This window comes from Halictus rubicundus, chromosome 10 (assembly GCF_050948215.1).
Source record: "Halictus rubicundus isolate RS-2024b chromosome 10, iyHalRubi1_principal, whole genome shotgun sequence".
Lineage (NCBI taxonomy): Eukaryota > Metazoa > Arthropoda > Insecta > Hymenoptera > Halictidae > Halictus > Halictus rubicundus.
The window spans coordinates 2,349,592-2,368,902 of NC_135158.1; the positions used below are offsets into that span (position 1 = coordinate 2,349,592).

Consider the following 19,311-nt stretch of genomic DNA (forward strand, 5'->3'; position numbering starts at 1 on the left):
ATTCGTTCCGTGCTGTACCTCGGCCGCTGTTTCTCTGTTTTACTACTCGGCGAACCGACGCGGATCTCGCAGCCGAACGCACGTCCCACCATCGTAGCGACAGATCTAGATAATACATCCGGCGCCTGGATATTGAAAAATATATCTTTTAATAAACAATGCTAGGCCTTCGCGCGTGGCTCGAACAAACAGCAGCTTCAACGAATCGATCCGCCCCTGGTCTCACGCGTTCCCGATCGACGTCGTCGTCCATCGCGGAGGACTTCCGGTTCGATCGGCAAGTTCTCGAACTTTTTCACCGTTCTCGGGATCCTGACTGTTCCGGCCGGCTCCGGTGACATTCTCCGGCTTCACTACACTTGGAAAATGTCACCCGTGGCCCGCGGCGCGATGTTCGTTTCGAAGATGGACGTTGTTGGCGTGGTCACCGGCGCCATTTCGCCGAACTTGCTCGAATTCACGGCGGACGTCGTGATCGCCGTTGTTATCGTCTTCATCGGCGTCTCTTCCGTGATGTCGGACGTCGTCGGCACCTGCTGAAGTAACGATCATAATTACAATAACGGCATTCGCCGGCAGAATATTCACGGGATCTGACTCTCCGGAGGCGACCAGCGGTTTCGAGTGATTAGGATTTCGGGAATGTGGTACCTCATTATAGAAGACCTCTTTCCCTTCCTCGACAGAGGGCAGCAGCTCGTCCGTGGAATGAGGTGTCCTCGGACTAGGTGTCGGCGCGACCTGTTGTTGCTGTTGCTGTTTCTCTTGCTCCCTCTGTTTGGCCAATCGAAGCTCCTGAAGCGCTTGTCGTTGCTCCTTCTCGTTCCTCTCCTTTTCCAAACGTCGGGCGCTGTAGCTACGCGCCGACGACGTTGAACTGTGAACCGAGGTTAAGCTAGGACGACGAGAACCTGTTAGAAACAGGGACGAGAAGTTCAGTTTGAGCTTGTCGACTGCAGGCACCCTATACTCTCGTTCTCTCGCTACTCTAACTCGTGAGAGCCGATCGCTAAGTCGAAATCGGTAGGGGCACGAAATCTAGCTGCTCCTGTCGGATCTGATAGATCCCTTCGGGCTTCTGCGATTGATTATTCTATTGCATTACTTCGGTATAGATCGGTGAATATGCAAGCTCGATGATCGCGGAAAAATCGGCTGGTCTCGTTATTGGATTAGTTAGGGCGAATCTGGGTCGGTTCGAAATTACGACGAATCGGAGTGTAGTTAACCTTGTCGTACTCGTTCCCTCGCAAATTCAAAGTTCGTTTCTCATGAATTTTGCACCGTTCGATATACAGTTGCGAACAAACGTATTGACACTGCTGTGAAACTAGCTTTCAATCGTTGTACGTAAGTTGTTTCATCGTGTCAATACTTCCGTTCGTGACCGTAAATGTTAATTCGATTGCGAGGCAGTTTCTTTAATTATTCCTTGCACCGACTGGATCATTAGTAATTGTAGGTCAGCGGTGATTATTATCGAAATAGCTATTTCAGTGGTTTTCAACAGATATATTATGAACGTTGCGTTCGACTGTGGGGCACGCGGTAAAATGAAGTATTGACCCAGATCCACTTCGACGTAGAGACAGTTTCCAATTCCCAGTATATCCAGATCGGCAAATCGAGCGAATTAAAAAATTTCGATGACTCGGAAAGGTGATCGGTGACGCGAACGAGGGCACACCCGGGGTGCAACGATCTCCGGTGTTGATCCCGTTGATCCCCGTGGGATCCCTCGCGATTGTTGTTGTGTGAGGGAGGCGGGGGAAGACATGTTCTTCAGGGTGAGGGTGTGACGAGAGGGATCGCGTCGATCGATGAGTTATCGCCATGGTCAAGCAACAGACGAGAGCAAGCGGATGCAGCAGCTGGAATCGGGCGGCTTCGTCGACGAGAGCTTCCCCCCTACCCTCCCCCTTCCTCCCTTGGCCGTTAATCAATGCGAATCCTCCGCGAACGGACCTTGATATTATTTGCAAACGAGACTCTTTAATGTCAAGAGCCAGGCGTCGAGCGACGTCACGTGTATGCGGTGGATTGCAGCCAGGGCTCGAAAACTCTCCAAAAATAACTATTCCGAACCCTTACACGAGGGTTCTGATTAAAACAATTAACCAGAGTCTTCGTCATTGATTGACAAATAATTCCGTCTCTCATTCCTGGGAGACTCGGCACCCGAAGTGTTAACACTAGGTTTACTGGACCCGTCAAAATGGCGGATCCATGAGGAATCATTCAACAAATTTATTTCTTCGGGTATAGATTATTTAAAAGACGACTAATCATTTGGACAGACACATTCTTGTTATGTTTATAAAATAATGTAAAACGGTCACTCTTAGTACCCCGTAAACCTAGTGTTGGTAACTGCAAAAAACTTGAGAATTGTTACTTTTAAATTCTTTCAATCTTCCTGTCAACGAATTCTATGTACGTATACCTCGAGAATGTTGCTTCCAATTTACACTAGAATAGCTTTATGCACGAAGTCTTGGCCAATTCATGTTCATTTTTTATTTCCCGTGTCCGCGAACCGTTAGCACGACTTGCTTAGTTCCTCCAAGTGTAAACTTCTCATTTATTACTTCGTACTAGTGTAGGTATATAAGCACGTAGTACTGGCAGAGGATTATACCTGTAACTAGCCCAACTTCGTCGTTATCAGTAGACTGCAGACCCGTATGCATTTGCGAGCAAAATGAATGGGTATAATTTCTACGAAGACTGAAAGAAGTGTCTTGTGAATAATACAAACAATTTTTACCTGGCACAGCAATGCACGGTATAATTACGTACGAATATTTCTTTTATCAAACGCTCATTGTTAACGATTTTTTAACGAACAAGAAGAGATGGATCTCGAGCGTTAACCAGGAATTTTTCAAAATTTTTCGAGCCCTGACTGTTCTAAGGGAGCGACCGAAGCGTCCCCGATTCAGGGACCTCGTTACACCGGTCCTTATTGATTAACGGCGCCGAAGGGCGACAGAAAATAAGCTCGGACAGAGAAAGAACAGCGTGTTGTGCATCCTGTTGCATACAGCCATATCTATAGGTCGCGGCGTTCCTTAATTGCTCGTCCAAGGCTGACAACGGGCCAGCCCGCTGGATGAATTACCCGGGAACTCTTTTTGTTGTTCGTTCCCCCGAACCTCGAAACGAGATATGAAAAAACCGACGAATCCCAATAGCCCGGAACGCTCAATTATTCCTGTCGCGACCACGCGATGATAAGCTGAAAAGCCGCCATTTTTCCGCAGCCAAGCCGCGAAAATTCGCGGGTGCTAACGGACTGCGCGGCGACGTAATAATTAATTGTCAAAGATTCGGCAGGAACTTTCGGCGAAATGTTCCGGTAATTTTGGAAGTCTCAAAATACAATCCTTCTGAAATTACTGCACATTAGACTGTGGATCTTTCTGCGAAATAAGAATTTATTGCGTCAAGAACCAAATAGAAATCGATTTCTCTGTTTAATAATTTTAACCCCCCGTCTGCAACCTGGGTCGTTTATGACCGGATTATTTTTCCAAAATATGGACTTCGATATATATTCCAGAATTTTTTTAGATTTTTCGAAAACGTAGATCAGTTAAAAATATAGTTGTAAACGACCCAGTATGCGGACAGCGTCGATGAATATAAGGTTGCAGTCGGAGGGTTAATAAGTTAGAAGTAATGCATGGATATTCCATGTTTCAAATTGCGGCACCAGTGATTTCTCGATATACATATGTCGCCAAAGCCTGGACGACAAACGTCGCGGAATTATCCCCACTACCGCGGGGTATACCCCGTGAGGGGCCGCGAAGCTCGAGGGGCCTCTAGCGTCTCCTGCACGATACACGACGCTGGCAAGACGAGTGTTGTTGACATATATCGAGAATTCACTGTACTCATGTTTGTCACAAATGCGTAAAATCCACGGTCTATTTATCAAGATGTCGTGTCGCAACAGGGTTGTCAGGTCTATCGTTCACGCCATTTCCGTTGATCTCTCCGTTGGTCACAGTGACAGAGCCTAAGTTCAGGAAACCGTGTCAAAGCAACGCAGTGTGAGAGACAGTAATCATTTTCGCCAACCAGTGGCCCCGCAGCCCGTTAATCTCGCGGACTTTCGCGAAGCACAAAAGCGCAGCTCGTCGGAAGCGAGAGGTGGCGATTGTTCAGGCTTGCTCGCTTGTTATCCGCGAGAGGGGGAGCCAGCCTCGAATCGCGACCCCCAATTAGGGGATAAGCGTTAGAATTTCCTTCGTCCGCCCCTCCCTTTCCTCGTTTCCTCTATGTTCTCGGAAAGCACGCGGAATAAGCAGCCCGGGAACCGCGAGGCTCCGTTAATTGGAACGCGTCGTTCATTGAAAATACCAGCGGCGAGGGGAGAAAAAATCTGGGGGAGGAAGAGCAACGTCGGTGAAATCCCGAAGCTTTTCTTCGAAAGGAGAAAACTCGAGGGAAATCGCGAGGTTTTTCTTCTTCTTCTTCTTCTTCTTCTTCGCGATAGGAGAGAAAATTGGGGAAATTGCGACTCTTTTTCCGTTTCAAAAGGGGGAATAAAGAAAAATCGGGGGAAATCGCGAAGCTTTCATTTTTCACTTGAAGTGGGGAATGAGAAAGGTGTTTCTTAAAAATACCAGAGGAAGAGTAATCGCGAGGCTTTTTCTGTCCTTCGAAAGCGGGGGAAAAGAAATATTACGAAAATGGCGAACCTCGTTTTTTCTTCGCCAAAGAAAATTAAATCTTCAATTGAAAATTGCGAATTTTCTTTCTCCTTCGAAAGGGAGGTGGGACATCGCAAAGCTGTTTCTTTGAAACGGGGGGGCAGGAAAAATTACCAAGATTTTCCTCTTCGTCAAAAAGTGGGGAGAAGAGAAAAATCGGGAATATTGCAAAGCTTTTTTCCTCCTACGGAAGGGGGGAAGAGAAAAATCGGTGGAAATCGCGAAGCTGTTTCTTGTTCGAAAGGGAGGGAAGAGAAAAATCGGGGGAGAAAATCGCGAAGCTTTTTTTCTGTTTGAAAAGGGGGGAAGGTCTCTCGCATGCGATCCGTGGCACCGTTGATGCGTGCGTGTGCGGCGAGCTAGCTAGTGCGTAAAGATTTCGTGTCTCTCTACGTCTTACCAGAGAACAGTTCGTTCGTTAACGAGCAACGAAATCGGCCGCTGCCATCTTGCTATCTCGTAACACACTCGTGCAGCGCTTTATTATTTGGACAGTACAATTAGAATATCGGTTTTCGGTAGTGGTGTCGTGTCTCGTCGCGATTCTCGGTTCTCCTGAATCGTGCGTGCGTGTGTGTGGTTCCTGTTCGTGTATCTGTGTTGTGTTGGTTTTGATCCTTTCGAGGTAAGAGGATCGTTTCAGATGTTTCGCGATGCTATTCTGTCGATCGATGACGGTGTGAAGTTTAGTGGAGGAGAAGAACAACAATCTAAACAGAGAAAGAGGGTTTTCGCCGTGTCGGGGACGAAATTGCAGCTGCGTTTCCTCGTTCGTTTCATATTTATTTACAGAACGTTCGAAACGGATTGTATTGATTCGACGATGCCGAAAGGGTTTCGATAGGGAACGAGGAAACGCAGTTTGGGGTGGGTACGCTAAGTCACAAACAAACTACGACACAACAGCGAGAACGGCACGGTACGACTCGAAAGCACCAACATCGTCTTCTTCTTCTTCGTCATCGGTCTCGCCTCCTCACGATATGCGACTCGCGTACGACCGAGAGAACCAGGGACACCAGCAAAAAACGGAATCAATCGATAGAATTAATCCCGGTGAACGGATAATGGGAGTCGAGTGGCCTTCCGAGGTTCGACGCAACAGGAAGATAACGAGCGGCCTCCTTAACCTGTTAACCAGATGTCTCGAGGCCGTGCAATTACGATTTCGAGGGCCGGCATCGATATTATTTCAAAACTAATCGGAGAACACCAATCGAACTGGACGGTCTCGTTCATTTATTCTCTAATAATACGGTCGCCCTCTTAATCTTTCTTTAAAATACGTTTCTGAATTTTTGAAAAACTTTTCGTTCGAAAATGTCTCGAAACATAATTGTAACGAATTCAGACAAATCATCGTTAGTTTTAACACGTTGACCGCCATGTCACCCATATGTGGGCGACGGAATTGTTTGTCCAGGTTTTAAAATGAATTTTTACGTTAATATATTCATTGTACCAAATTTGATTGGGATCTGTAAAATGCAAGGAAGTTGGAGGTCTATTCAATATCATACATTAAATAACTTACTTTGATTTTATGGAATTTTTGAGGTATCTAGTTTGGCAGTCAAAGTGTTAATGAGGACTAAGAAGACTGTACAGGTGCTCCTAGCACTCGTTCATTCGATCCAAACACGCTATAAAATGTCTATACAAACGTTTGTAATGAATGCAGTCAAATCGCGACTCTTATCGAATTCCTCAACGTCTCAAATCACGAAGCAAAATTTCTGAATGACGATTTACGTGTGTTCAGGACTCCGTTGCGTCGAACTTGAAACCAGTGACCGCTCGAAGGCAAATGAACGATGGAAGAAGAGAGAAGGAAAAAGAACACGGCCGAATAAACGGTGTGATTCGAGCCAGAAGAATATAGGAGAAACGGAGAAAGAGGTAAAGAGAGCTGTTTTTGTTGATTGTTTTGGTGTGTGGGCGTTTGTGTGTCTGTGTGTGTGTGTGTGTGTGTGTGTGTGTGTGTGTGTATGTCTGTACACAACGGTGAGAGATGCGGGCAGATAGAAGAGAAGACAGACAACGAAAGAGTTAGAAATTGATCGTTGATCCTCTACCGAGGCCGTCGGACGATCCCTCAGCCACGTCGCTAAGGGTACGTCGATGCTTGTTCCCGCCTTTGGTCGCCTGCAGGTGACACGACATAAGCAAGATGGCGGCGGCACGTGCCGCACCTGCTCTCGACGCTGGTACCAGGGGACCACGGCTACAGCTGCTGCTGGGCCTCCTGGTGTACGCGTAGGTCAACGGCCCTCCACCTGTGCTGCTTCTTTCGCTGGATCGGGAGGACGGTCGGCCGCCGTGAAGCGTCAGTGGTATACCTGTTGGAGTTTCAGTGTCATTTTTCCCCTTTGTTCGATTGCCCGATCGAGGATGCATCGTCCTTGCTTCTCACCGTCTTCGAAGAAGCCTGTCAACCCTCGCGCTACCAAGCACAGAACTTTGTTTCTTTGTGTCATTGTTTGTGGAGAATAGAGTATCATAGTTTCCATTTCAATTAAATACCTCGGTAGCGCGAGGATCAACCCTCGCCCAGCCGATTTCGAATCGTTTGCGATCCATGTTTTGCTCGTGCGCCTTACGCTTTCAATATCTATCGCACCTTTTAACCATCGCGTAATGCTCAGAAAATTCGGATATTTATGTCTTGAGATCATTCTCAAATTGTTTCATTAACCCCTCGCTGCACAATTTATTTATGTGTTTATTTACGTATAGAACTTATTTGTCGTTCGTACACTGCCGGGCAAAATTAAAGGATCTCTCAGTTTTGAAACGAAAATTTCCCGTCTTCACGTTGTTACAACTTCACGAAAAATCGTCGTAGAATATTCGTTCTGGTCTCGTTTTAAAGCTTGAATCTTCTGCTTTCGTAGTCCGCTGTTCGTTTTCCTTGACAACATTTCTTACACTACGTAACGGGTGGCAAAGTGAGCGTATTTTATAAAAATTTTTGTAAATAATGAACCCAACGTGGATTTGAAGATTGGAGTTTCAGCTTTAAAATGACCGCTCGATGGTTGCTGTGCGTTTGTTTTTGACCATGTTATTGAACATTGAATGAAAAGTGTGCCGCCGACACGGAGAAACAAGAAAGTATGCTCACTTTCTCACCCGTTACATAGCGTAGAAAATTTTGTTCAGAAATTCGAACAACGGATTTCGAAAGTAGAAGGTTCAAGCTTTAATATGAGACCAGAACGAATATTCTACGACGCTTTTTCATGAAGTTACAACACTTTGGACATGGCGAATTTTTTGATGAAAACGCGATCCTTTGATTTTGCACACCACTGTAATTTCCTAAAAGAAGAATGTTTGTATCTCTTCTATATCTATACAGGGCGTTTCCAAACTCATGGTAAAGATTCTACGTGCAGAAACAAGTCGAAAAGAAAGAATATAATTTTTTTGTTTAACGTCTGGTTTCAGAGAAAAATGAGTCTGAAGATCCGTTGGGTTAGTACTTGCAGTAGAATTGGTCAGCCACGGTCAGACGCCTATTCAATAGGACGCGTAACCAACGAGTTTTCAATCTGAATTTTCTCCGAAACGAAGCGTCAAACGAAAAAACTTTATTCGTTTCTTTTCGCTTATTTTTGCACATAGAATCACTCATGCTTGTGCCATCCATCCCGGGACCCTATGTATATGGACAATAACAGAATTTGATTGGATTTATTGAAATTTTATCTGAACAGTGCACCAGGATCGAACAATTTCCTCTTGTCTTGTTATTACAAGCGTCACTAGATAATCCATCCTGGTCAATCTATGGCAGTTTTCAACCTTTTGCACAGTGAGGTCGCCTCTGACGTGACCACACTATTTTTTTTGCCTTGAAACTCTCAAATCACCTATGGCGTGACAATGTTATATTTCTACAGGAAAATAATTATAGTGCAAAGGGTTAAGCAAACTTCTTCACTTCTTCATCACAAGCATTTTCCAAACAAATCGCTTCCTCCTTTCCACTATAAACATCGTTAGATAATATCATCGATTTGAAAAGAGAATGAGAAGACTGGCATGGGTCAAAGATGACCCATGTCGTTTGCTGCGTTAGTCTTTTCAATCGGCTGTTCAAGGGTTAATTGGACATGAAAACTAAGCGTGTAAAGTGATCGAAGAAGAGTAAGTGAAATAGAGTCAGTGAAGTGGGGGAGTGAGAGAAATTAAATCCTATATGCACAGTAAAGTGAGCAGAGCGATTTAACCCTCTGGACTCGAATGACGACTCCGAGGCGCCAATAAAAATAATTCGAAACATTTTTACCAATACCAGATTAGCGTTTAATAAATTCCTAAAAAATTATGCTCGGAAAATTCAACATTCCAGAAAGAAATTTCGTTGGAGAAAACGAGTTCTGGAATACAAAATAGCTTCGAGTGCAGAGGGTTAATCAATCCTACCGCGTTCTTTGGGCGTTCAATAAACTACAGATGTGCAGAGTGCACGGATCAAGCTGGAACAAAAATCGCTAAAATAAATCGCGCATCGCGAACCGAGTCGAGCGACGAAACCGAATCAAAGTAGCGCGAACAAACGAGCCCGTGTAAACCATCGAGCGCGTATTTGCAGGTTGTCGGCGATTGTTAACCCTGCGGTAATAGCAGAGCGCCGTCGAGTTTTCCTCGAAATAGAACGAAGCGGAGATTGGAGTGCTCCTCGCCGATACTTAAAGTTATTGATTCCTCGGCGAGGACGGCGCGTCGTAATGGAATATGCCGCGGTACCGTTCGCTCTGAGTATCGTCGTGATCCACCGTGTCGTTCTCTCGATCGTTAACGCGCGCGATCGCTTCGTTAAATTTCGATCGTCGTCTCACACGTCCCCGTTGATCCATTGATCCTCGAGACGCCGATACCTAGGCTGTTGTTTCAGAAAAATAGAGCTACTCACCCGTGTCGCTGGAGAACAGCATGGGCGGCGCGTGGTTCGCGTTGGCATAGTGCCGCGGCCTTGTGTATCTCGCGCGGCTGAACAACTTGAGCACGAAGCATATCATCCCCGTGAATATCGCGATTCCCGATGCTATGCAGAGCAGGGTCGGAATATCCGTAGTTATCAGCACCAGATCTGCCAACAGACGCTTCCGATTCACAAACACTTCCTCGAAGAATCGAAAAAGTTCGCGCCGCCATAGTGCGACCAGTAAGAAGCATAACTGGACGCGCCAATCGTCACCGTTATTCTCGATTCCACGGACTAACTCTTTCGGATAAAGCCACATTTATTTTCAACGGATTGTAACAATCGCAAAAAAAAATGATTGCTGGTTAAACGAGCGTTTACCGGATCGTTAACGTCAATTAACCAGGTGTGCGAAGCAGACGATGCAAACATCGAATAATCCAGCGATTTCTGGACGATTCAGTGATTTCCAGAGCGCCGTTCGCATAGCTTTTGTTTCGCGTTTTAATGGAAACTCGCCAGGCGATTATTTCGGGTCCCGATAACGTTCGAACGAGGCTGTCGATTAGCCGACAAACGACGGTGTATACCTTCGGCGCAGAACACCTTCTTGTTAGGCCTGGACAGGGAGACCTTATGGTAGCCATTCTCGCAGTCGCACACAGCATGGTGCTGCACTTGGGTGCAGGTCGAGTGCTGATCCGAAAAAGTGCACGTCGCGCGATAGAAGCACTGCTCCCCGAGTCTTTTGGCTGCAACAAAACCGGATCGTCGTTCGATTACTCGACCCACACTACTTCTCGATCGTCCGACCCAATCGGGCACTCCTCTACTGGCAACTCGGACAACATTCTCACACGTTTCTACAAACTTCCACGCGAACACACAATTTATACCACGTTTACTTTTACCGATAAAATTAATTTTGTGGTATATCACGGACGTACAATGAAACTAGTGTAAAATTACCACAAATGCAATTTTATTATTTTTCTAACGCAACCACGCGAATCGGAAAATTGATGTAGCATTAGCGGATCCTGTTCATAGTATTCTATCGGTTGAGTTGAGCAAAAAATTGGAACCGTCAAATAATTCTTCTTAATTCACCGGCAGCCTTTTGTTGGGTTTAATCGAGTTTCCCAGGCAACAATTCGCGTTCCAGAAAAACGCGAGGCGCCGTATAATAGAAAGCAGCGGGAACGCGCGCGGATCAATTATCATTCGAAACTCGAGGGGGAGAGCCAATGAATGCTCGTTTGAAACAGATAGGAGGATCAGCGCGTTGGTCCGTGACAGGCGTTTGAATAACCAAGCGTCAAAACGGGTCGGGCACGCGAGAGGAGGAGCGGAACACAAAACGTTCTATTCACGGCGCGTCGAACAATCGTTTAAAGACGACGGGCAGCTTCCTCGACATTTATTTTCCCTCTTCCCCCGTTCCCTCGCTCATTCTCTCACTCCGACACCCTCTCATTCTCTCCCTTTCTCTCACGTTCTCTTTCTCTCTCTCTCTCTCTCTCTCTCTCTCTCTGTTTCTCTTTCTGTCCGCGTTACCATGGAGTTTTTGATATCGGAACGACCTACTTGAACGTGGATCGCGTGCTACATACGTTTGGCACATCCTTTGCTAGGCCCAAGACGAACCGGATGGAACTTCTCGCACTCGCAGTGACCGGTGACCGCGTCGCAGACCACGTGCAGCAGCTCCGGATTGCACGAGTCATCGCACGGCGAGCCCAGGTACTGTCCCTTCGCTGGAAACACGATGCCAATCGATAGTTTTGCACGGCGCACCCCGGTTCTAAATAAATTATCAGATGTCCGCGAATAGCTCGCCGGTCGACCGTCTTTTCGGGGACGAGACCGACGATCCAGGACCCTCGCCTCGCCGCAATTTATAGACACGATTCCTCCAATCTCGACTACGACGGATCTGTGCCGAGCCGCGAATATGTGGGCGGCTTCGCAGAAAATTTGATATGCCTGCTGCGATCGCGTTTTTACCCCGAACGGGTTAAATCGTTCCTTGGAGATGCAGGCTGCGGACCTTCGTGCGAAAGTTCAGAATAAAATTCTCTTGGGCAATTTATAAATATAAATATTTTCTACCTCAATAAACTAGAGCGAAACACAAGTTCATTTTCTGTCTGAATATGTTGAATAAATCTAATAATACGTTTTTGCTGTTTCAAATTTCAGCTCATTTTTGTCATAAATTCGCGACATCCGCAGTCTGATGATCTAAAAATGCCGCAGCCTGTTCGCCAGAAACTGGAGAACACAATAAATAATTCAACGGAATGAACTGCGTTATCCGCTAATTAATCGCATTTACTTCCCCAGATCCGAAGCGAGCGTTTCAGAAAGAAAGAGGATATAGTGTTTCATTCTGCGGTCGCTTTAGACCCATTCTCTGTCCTTTATCGTGCAACAAGCTTTCCCGCTGACGTCTCCTGGCAGACTAATAAAAAGAGAAGGCATTGTCGTGTACGCTATCCGTTCGATCAAAAGACGCCGCGTGCTTCTTTGCAATCGAGGATCCTTTCCTTCCATGTACACCCTAGATCCCAGAGGAACCATGATCCCCGCCTTGCTAGGACGGTTCTTGTTTAGGGAATTACCGCGTTAACTTTTCTCTGGGCTAATTACGCCGTTTGCGAGAGAAGCTACCAGGCCCGGGCAACTCGCCAGACGACTCCCTATCGATTCCACCTTAATTACGGTATTACAGCGTTATTAAATGTTTCTGGGACCAGCCTGTGCACCGAGGCGCCTGCCATTATCTTCGTTGGCCGACGTTCAGAACCGTGTCCGCGATACTACTCTAACACCCTCCATTAAGCTTCTTCCGAATCGCGCGACTGGGACGAGATCCTGCGATTAGGTGTGTTTTATGCCTCTTTTATTGGGAAGATAGATTCAGTGGATGGTTTTTTAACACACCATCTAATTGTTCGTTAATTTTTTAAAATGTATTTTTATTGCACAACATTCGATTGGAATTCGTCGACAGGGAATGTGTGGCCACGTGATGCTTTTAAAATACTGGGTCTAAACGGACCCATGCTCCACACGCAAATGCTTGATTTTGTAGGGTTTAGGGAAGAGCGATTAAAAGTGTGTGTTCTGAGAGGTGTGATGGAAAATATAGATTTTATAGGGGATGTTTTTTTAAAAGATTACGAAGATTGAGGACATCTATTTTAGTCGTTGTTGATTAGAGTAGGTGTTATCGTTCTGGTCAATGTTCGTGACACGTTTCGTTGATCGATATTTGATTTTATTGGTATAATTTATGAAGACATGAAGATTGATTCTTGCAACTAGAACTGGACGGAATTGAACGAGGCCTGACAATATTGAACTACGTTCTATTTCAACCCGTATGGGATTTATTTATTAGCTATAGATTTGTTTATATATTCAGAGTTAGGAAGAGTCGAAGATTGACTGCTACAATTCAGGTACTAGAATTGAATCTACTTCATCAGGGTCTGACCTATTCCATCAGGCTTATACCACCCCTGTTTCAACCCTCAAAGTTTTCTAACTTGAAAGAAAGGATGATTGTTAAATTCTAACATGAAATAAAGGTTAAAACTACCCTATCAAAATCGATACTGTGCTATTAGATTTGAAACAAATCCTGCTTCAACCCTTATATTTTTCTCTTGGCAACCACGGTAGACTTTTTGAATCAATAATTAAATATAACACGAACCAAGGGTTGGTCACTAAACCTACCCCATCGGAATCGAACCTATGCCATAAGGTTCGAACCTACCCCATCAGGCTTGAACCAACCCCTATTTCAAGCCTTATATTTGCCCCCGACTATCGCAGCACGCTTTTTAAATCAATATTTAAATATAACACGAACCAAAAAGTTGGTCACTATAGCCACCCCATCAGAATTGAATCTGCGCTGTCAGACTCGAACCCACCCCACCAGACTCGATCCAATTTCCACTGCAACCCCTGCAGTATCTATCTAAAACCCACAACAAATTCCTCTGACCAGTATCCAATTTTGAACCACCAGAAACCTAAATTACCAAGCAAAATAAGAAACCTACCCCCGATTAGAACCGAACCAACTCTTTCACTCTGGCCCCTCGAGAATCAATTGGCCCGCGCGTTTAACAGCGTTAAACCGAAGTTGGGGGTGCGCAGACTTTCTCACGTGAAGAATAGAATCCCCGAGGCTCCCCTTAGCGTTCTAAAGGGGGTAGCTGGCGATTACGATGGTGACCTCGTTCGGCGGGTCCACGGGGCTTGATTTGCCGGTGTTTCTCGAGCCGGTTATCGAGCTCTGCTGCAAGTGGGACTCGACTGAATGGTACGAACAAAAAAGCAGAGGTGAATGACGCACAGTTTTCCCTTTGCTAACCTTTCCCTCGACTTACTCTCCCTCTCTCTCTTTCTCTTCTTTTCTCTTTCTGTTGCTCCCCGCGGAGGGAACAGGCCGAAGAAAGAGAGGCTCCTTTGAAGCTCACGCAGCCTGCAGGCGGTGTGCAAGCCTCCCACACGCGGACGCCGTGCAAGAGAGCTTGCAGCATCCATTAAAATCAATACCGACGGCGTGGTTGGCGCGAAAATCAAGAAGGACGAGGCTCCGACTCGCGGCGCACGCAGGCGCACCGAGTGCAGCCGCGTTCCGTGACACGTACTATTTGTTTTCTTCCCCCTCAGACCCAGTTTCCCTCGAGGAATTTGCATGATTGCGCTCAGGGTGCGCGAGAACCCGGAATCGACCTGTGCCCGGCAACCTTTCCGAAATTCGCAATCCAACCTCAAACACACCGAACACATTTCCTAATCTTGCAATCGCGAACCGAAGATCGAGCCGATCCGAGAGCCACCATTTCGAAATTCGCACTCCATCTCAACTCCTTAGCACCTTCCTGGTTTAACGATCGACCCGTTCTAAGCAACTTTTTCGAAATTCGCGATCCTACGACCTCGAATCCGCCGACCTTCCACAGTACTAACCCTCGAACACACTTTTCTGATTTGCTAATCGAGACCCTCGAACTGAAGATCCGTACTTCCGGTTGCGAACTGCCAAGACGGACCTCCAGCAATCGTGTCAAAAATTTGCACTCTTGCAATTTGAAGGCCGCTGAAGTTCCAAGCTACCTGTTCGAAACAACCCTTTGGAAATTGACACTCTGATAAGGCCTAGACTCGGACTGCGGACCATTCGATATTTAGGACCGTTCACTGATTTATTTATCTTGTGGACACGTTAATTTGTTCTACCGTTTCTAGCGCTTCTAATGTTCGTTTAACTAATTCGCCAGAAATTGAAGAATTGAAAGACGATTTCGCTACACTGGATCAAAATAGTCCCAGACTGTGTCGTCGGAGGGTTGATACGATTGGGAGCGTAAATCCATCGAGCTCGCAGGCTTCCAACCTCCCAACGCACTCCTAGCGTACCAATCGTTTAGTCATTTCTCTCGAAATCAACATGTTCCAAACAACCATCCGAAACTTCGTCGATCATCCAAGCCTCGGACACCTTCCTGGTTGACTAATCATTCGATCGCGGGTCTCGCTGTGAAGATCGAGCTGCCCCAAGCACTGACCTATCTCATCGTCCCAAAACTCCACACTCCGGCCATCTTAAATCCGTCGAGCACACAGGCTTCCAACCCTCGAACACCTTTTCACGTTGTGCTAATCGCGAGTCTCGAAGTCAAGATCGACAACTTTCGATCGTAGTAGCAGGTTATCGTATCGGCGAGCCTCCGACTCGAGCGAATCGATGACAGGCAACGATCTCGGGCCGCCTCCTATTCAATGACGATGACAGTGACAAGTGTTTACCCTCCGGAAGGTTCCGGGGAGGGTAGTGTTTCACCGCTCGGTATCGAGCGAGAGGAACACGCGTCCGCCTTCGATCGTCCTTGTTTCCTTCGCGAGGAGGAAACAAGACAACGGTGTTCCTCCTGCCGCGAAAGGGCGTGCGTATCGATTGCGGGATAGACACACAACCTGGTCTGGGTTAGGCGAGAAGCTCGAGCCGAGGTTGTCCTCGGTATTCGTCTCCTTGGTAGCTCCGCGACAAACAACAACAACGTCCCCGGAAGAAAAGAAAGAAATCGTCGTATCCTCGTCATACCAAACCGATTCTAGACCTAGCGAACGGTCCGCGGGTACACTCCGCGGCACTCCTTGTCGGGCAAGCGTGTCAACAACCCTCGAAACCTCCTCGTCCCAATTCCCGAGCCCGTCGAAACCTGGCGCCCGAGCCTACGGTGATGGCTCTCGTTCCGTCCGCGCACTGGGAGTCGCAGGGGTCACAGGATTCCATGGTCCTTCCGAGACACCTTCCGAGTCTCGTTGAACGGCGCCGAGCTATTCCCAACGGGACTCACCAGCAGTGATGTTCTCCTCGAAGTAGTCGTCCTCGTCGTCGTAGACATCGGCGTCGTCGTCGTCGTCGTCGCTGTGGCTACTGGCTAGGCTGGGGCCGCGCAGGTTATCACCTGCGAGCTGTTGCCGGGTTGCCGGCCGATCTAACGCGGCGCAACCGACGCGGATGGACACCAGGAAGACGAGGCAGATCAGCAGGAGCCAGGAACGGCAGCAGGTCAGTCTCAGGGCGGAGGGAAGTGCGCTCATCGCCCCCGCGGCGCGAGTCAACCCCCGAAACCGACCACCGGCGGCGCATCGACATCCTTCCCCGTCACCTGCCCCCCTACTCCCCCCCTCCCGCCCTCCAGAACGCCTTCTCGCCCTCTAGGCGTTTCGCGAGCGACTCTCCTCCGATTGGCAATCTCTTCGGGCACGCTGCGTGCGACAGAATTTCTTTTTTTTTTTGTCTTTTTCTAATCACCGGACGAATCACTCAGTCCCGAGGCATACCGCCGATTTCTTCGACACTCGATGATCGACGTGGACCCGCCGGCCCCTTCGGTCAGCCGACGACTCTGCACGCAGGTCGTCCTTAACCCCTTGCACTACAACAGCGAGGTGTGATCAGGAATTTCTACCAAAGCTGTCGATGCTGGTGGCTTGGGAGTTGGTACTCGGCAGGTGCAAAAACAAGGGAGCTCTCATCGGCTTTGATCGGTTCGATTTCCTTTGATCCCTTTGATACTCGATCGTCGTTGCGGGTGATCGTCAGGGCTGCTTGCTACGTGGCTTTGCGGGAACGCCGTACTTAACCCTTTGCGGGCCTGTGCGGCCAGGGAGACCGGACGTTATATGTTGTTCTACGGTCCAACAAGTTCTACATCGAATGATACTCGGTATCGCACTCGAGATTGTACTACAGCAGTATTTCCACTAGTGTCATTATTCTATACTTTGTGTATGGCTGAATCGCGAGGGAGTCAACTTCGAGTAACAGGAAATTACCGTGGTCCGCAAAGGGTCAATATTCCGGAGAGTCCACTAGAAAAAGAGCTACTTAGCAATCTGTAACATCGCATCAGAATTTCTAGCAGCTACGCCTCAGAAAGGTTTCGTTCGTTCGCGATACTGCTAATAAAGAGCAAGAAATTAGTAATGGAGTTGAATAAATCAGTAATGGAGGGCAATAGAGGACAGCTCAAAATTCTTGAAAATTGATGCCCTCCATTTTGTCTCTTTTCTCGGTTTTTCCTCTTTTCTGGACGCCTCGTCGGGCCAACTCCCGAGCTCCCAGCTACTGGCTCGTTGACGAATAACCACTCACGGTGCAACCATTCAAGACCTGAGCCGGACTCGCCCGAGAACAGAGTCCCGACCCGTCTCACGACCCGTCCAAGGCGGGTATCGCCTGCACACGCGCAAGATGACTACTCAACGAGGACTAACTCTCTCTCTTTCCCGGTCGTGAGCGCGCGCGGCGGACAGCGTTCTCTGCCCGATGCTCCCCGTTCACTGACGCCTTCCTTCCGTTAGCCGGTCGACCACCGTTGCCGCAGCTGCGCGATATGCCAACCCCCGTTCACCCCCTTCGCTTCGACACCCTTCCCTCGTTCGTTCTAGCCACCCGTCGATCCAGATCGCGGCTCTGCTAGCCTTCTCGTCGCGGACATACTCTTGGAACTGTGTTTCCCATCTTTGTCAAGAGACACCTTCGACATAGACACACCTCGGTATGGCATGTTAGGTGTCTTCGATGTAGATCAAGGTCGAATCTTTGGGGTCAGCTACGACGTGACATGGCAGCTCTATCTTTGTCCTCTTCAAGGATTAACACTGGGACTAGGATTGCTACCTTTGTCGAAAGACACCTTTGACATATAAACCACCTGGGTGTATGGTGTCGTAGGTGCATCTTCGATGTCAAGGTTCAGTGTTTGGGGTCAGCTACGAAGTGATATGGCAGCACTATCTGCGTTCTCTTCAAGTATTAACACTGGGACTAGGATTGCTACCTTTGTCGAAAGACACCTTTGACATATAAACCACCTGGGTGTATGGTGTCGTAGGTGCATCTTCGATGTCAAGGTTCAGTGTTTGGGGTCAGCTACGAAGTGATATGGCAGCACTATCTGCGTTCTCTTCAAGTATTAACACTGGGACTAGGATTGCTACCTTTGTCGAAAGACACCTTTGACATATAAACCACCTGGGTGTATGGTGTCGTAGGTGCATCTTCGATGTCAAGGTTCAGTGTTTGGGGTCAGCTACGAAGTGATATGGCAGCACTATCTGCGTTCTCTTCAAGAATTAACACTGGGACTAGGATTGCTACCTTTGTCGAAAGACACCTTTGACATATAAACCACCTGGGTGTATGGTGTCGTAGGTGCATCTTCGATGTCAAGGTTCAGTGTTTGGGGTCAGCTACGAAGTGATATGGCAGCACTATCTGCGTTCTCTTCAAGAATTAACACTGGGACTAGGATTGCTACCTTTGTCGAAAGACACCTTTGACGTATAGACTAGCTGGGTATGGTGTGTTAGGTGTACCTCCGATGTCAAGGTTCAGTGTTTGGGGTCAGCTACGAAGTGATATGGCAGCACTATCTGCGTTCTCTTCAAGAATTAACACTGGGACTAGGATTGCTACCTTTGTCGAAAGACACCTTTGATGTATAGACTAGCTGGGTATGGTGTGTTAGGTGTACCTCCGATGTCAAGGTTCAGTGTTTGGGGTCAGCTACGAAGTGACATGGCAGCTCTATCTGCGTCCTCTTCAAGGATTAACACCAGGATTGCTATCTTTGTTAAAAGACACCTTTGGCATAGACTAATTGATGAAGACTAGGACTAAGATTGCCACCCTTGTCGATTAATACATGAGAAAATAATATTGGAGATAACCGAGCATATCACAAATTGCAAGTGGTTAGATCAACCATTAAGGCTTCACGTAGCAACGTCTATGTTGGTCCTAGGAAACGGAGAAGAGGCTGGAAGGATCTCGATAGATGTGGTCTATCGGGGGTTGTTCTGGTAGGTTTTGAGGGTGCATGCGTGAAGATCGTTCGACGGTTGCACTTCGCAGAATGGAAGGGGTAATGGAGGTTCGTGCATCGCGACCGAAGTAGTCGTTTGGCTTCGGTTGACGCTGCGCTGCAGCGTAGGACACATGCACCGCGATTCTTGATTATGTATCGATTTCGAGCAGGAACGTGTGCGATTGAATACAGCCGGTGCGCCACGTAGAGGAATCTTTCAACGTGCGAGCACAGTGAAACGGATTGGCCG

The 19,311-nt window shown here is 47.4% G+C and overlaps 1 protein-coding gene across 4 annotated transcripts; it reads right to left on the reverse strand.

Moving 5' to 3' along the window:
- Nucleotides 1–43: 43 nt before the first annotated feature.
- Nucleotides 44–17,527, reverse strand: LOC143357991 (uncharacterized). 4 transcript variants are annotated; one of them, XM_076794775.1, is made up of 8 exons: nt 17,345–17,527; nt 16,041–16,625; nt 11,268–11,411; nt 10,245–10,406; nt 9,643–9,819; nt 6,914–7,060; nt 652–911; nt 44–536 (listed from the first exon to the last, which is right to left on the reverse strand). In XM_076794775.1, exons 2-8 carry the CDS (start codon nt 16,285–16,287, stop codon nt 354–356), a joined length of 1,320 nt encoding a protein of 439 aa, XP_076650890.1. In that variant the 5' UTR covers nt 16,288–16,625; nt 17,345–17,527; the 3' UTR covers nt 44–353. The 4 variants fall into 4 exon arrangements, with proteins under 4 accessions (XP_076650890.1, XP_076650889.1, XP_076650888.1 ...); XM_076794774.1 differs by having other exon boundaries at nt 44–533; nt 6,797–7,060; XM_076794773.1 differs by having other exon boundaries at nt 6,797–7,060.
- Nucleotides 17,528–19,311: the final 1,784 nt, after the last annotated feature.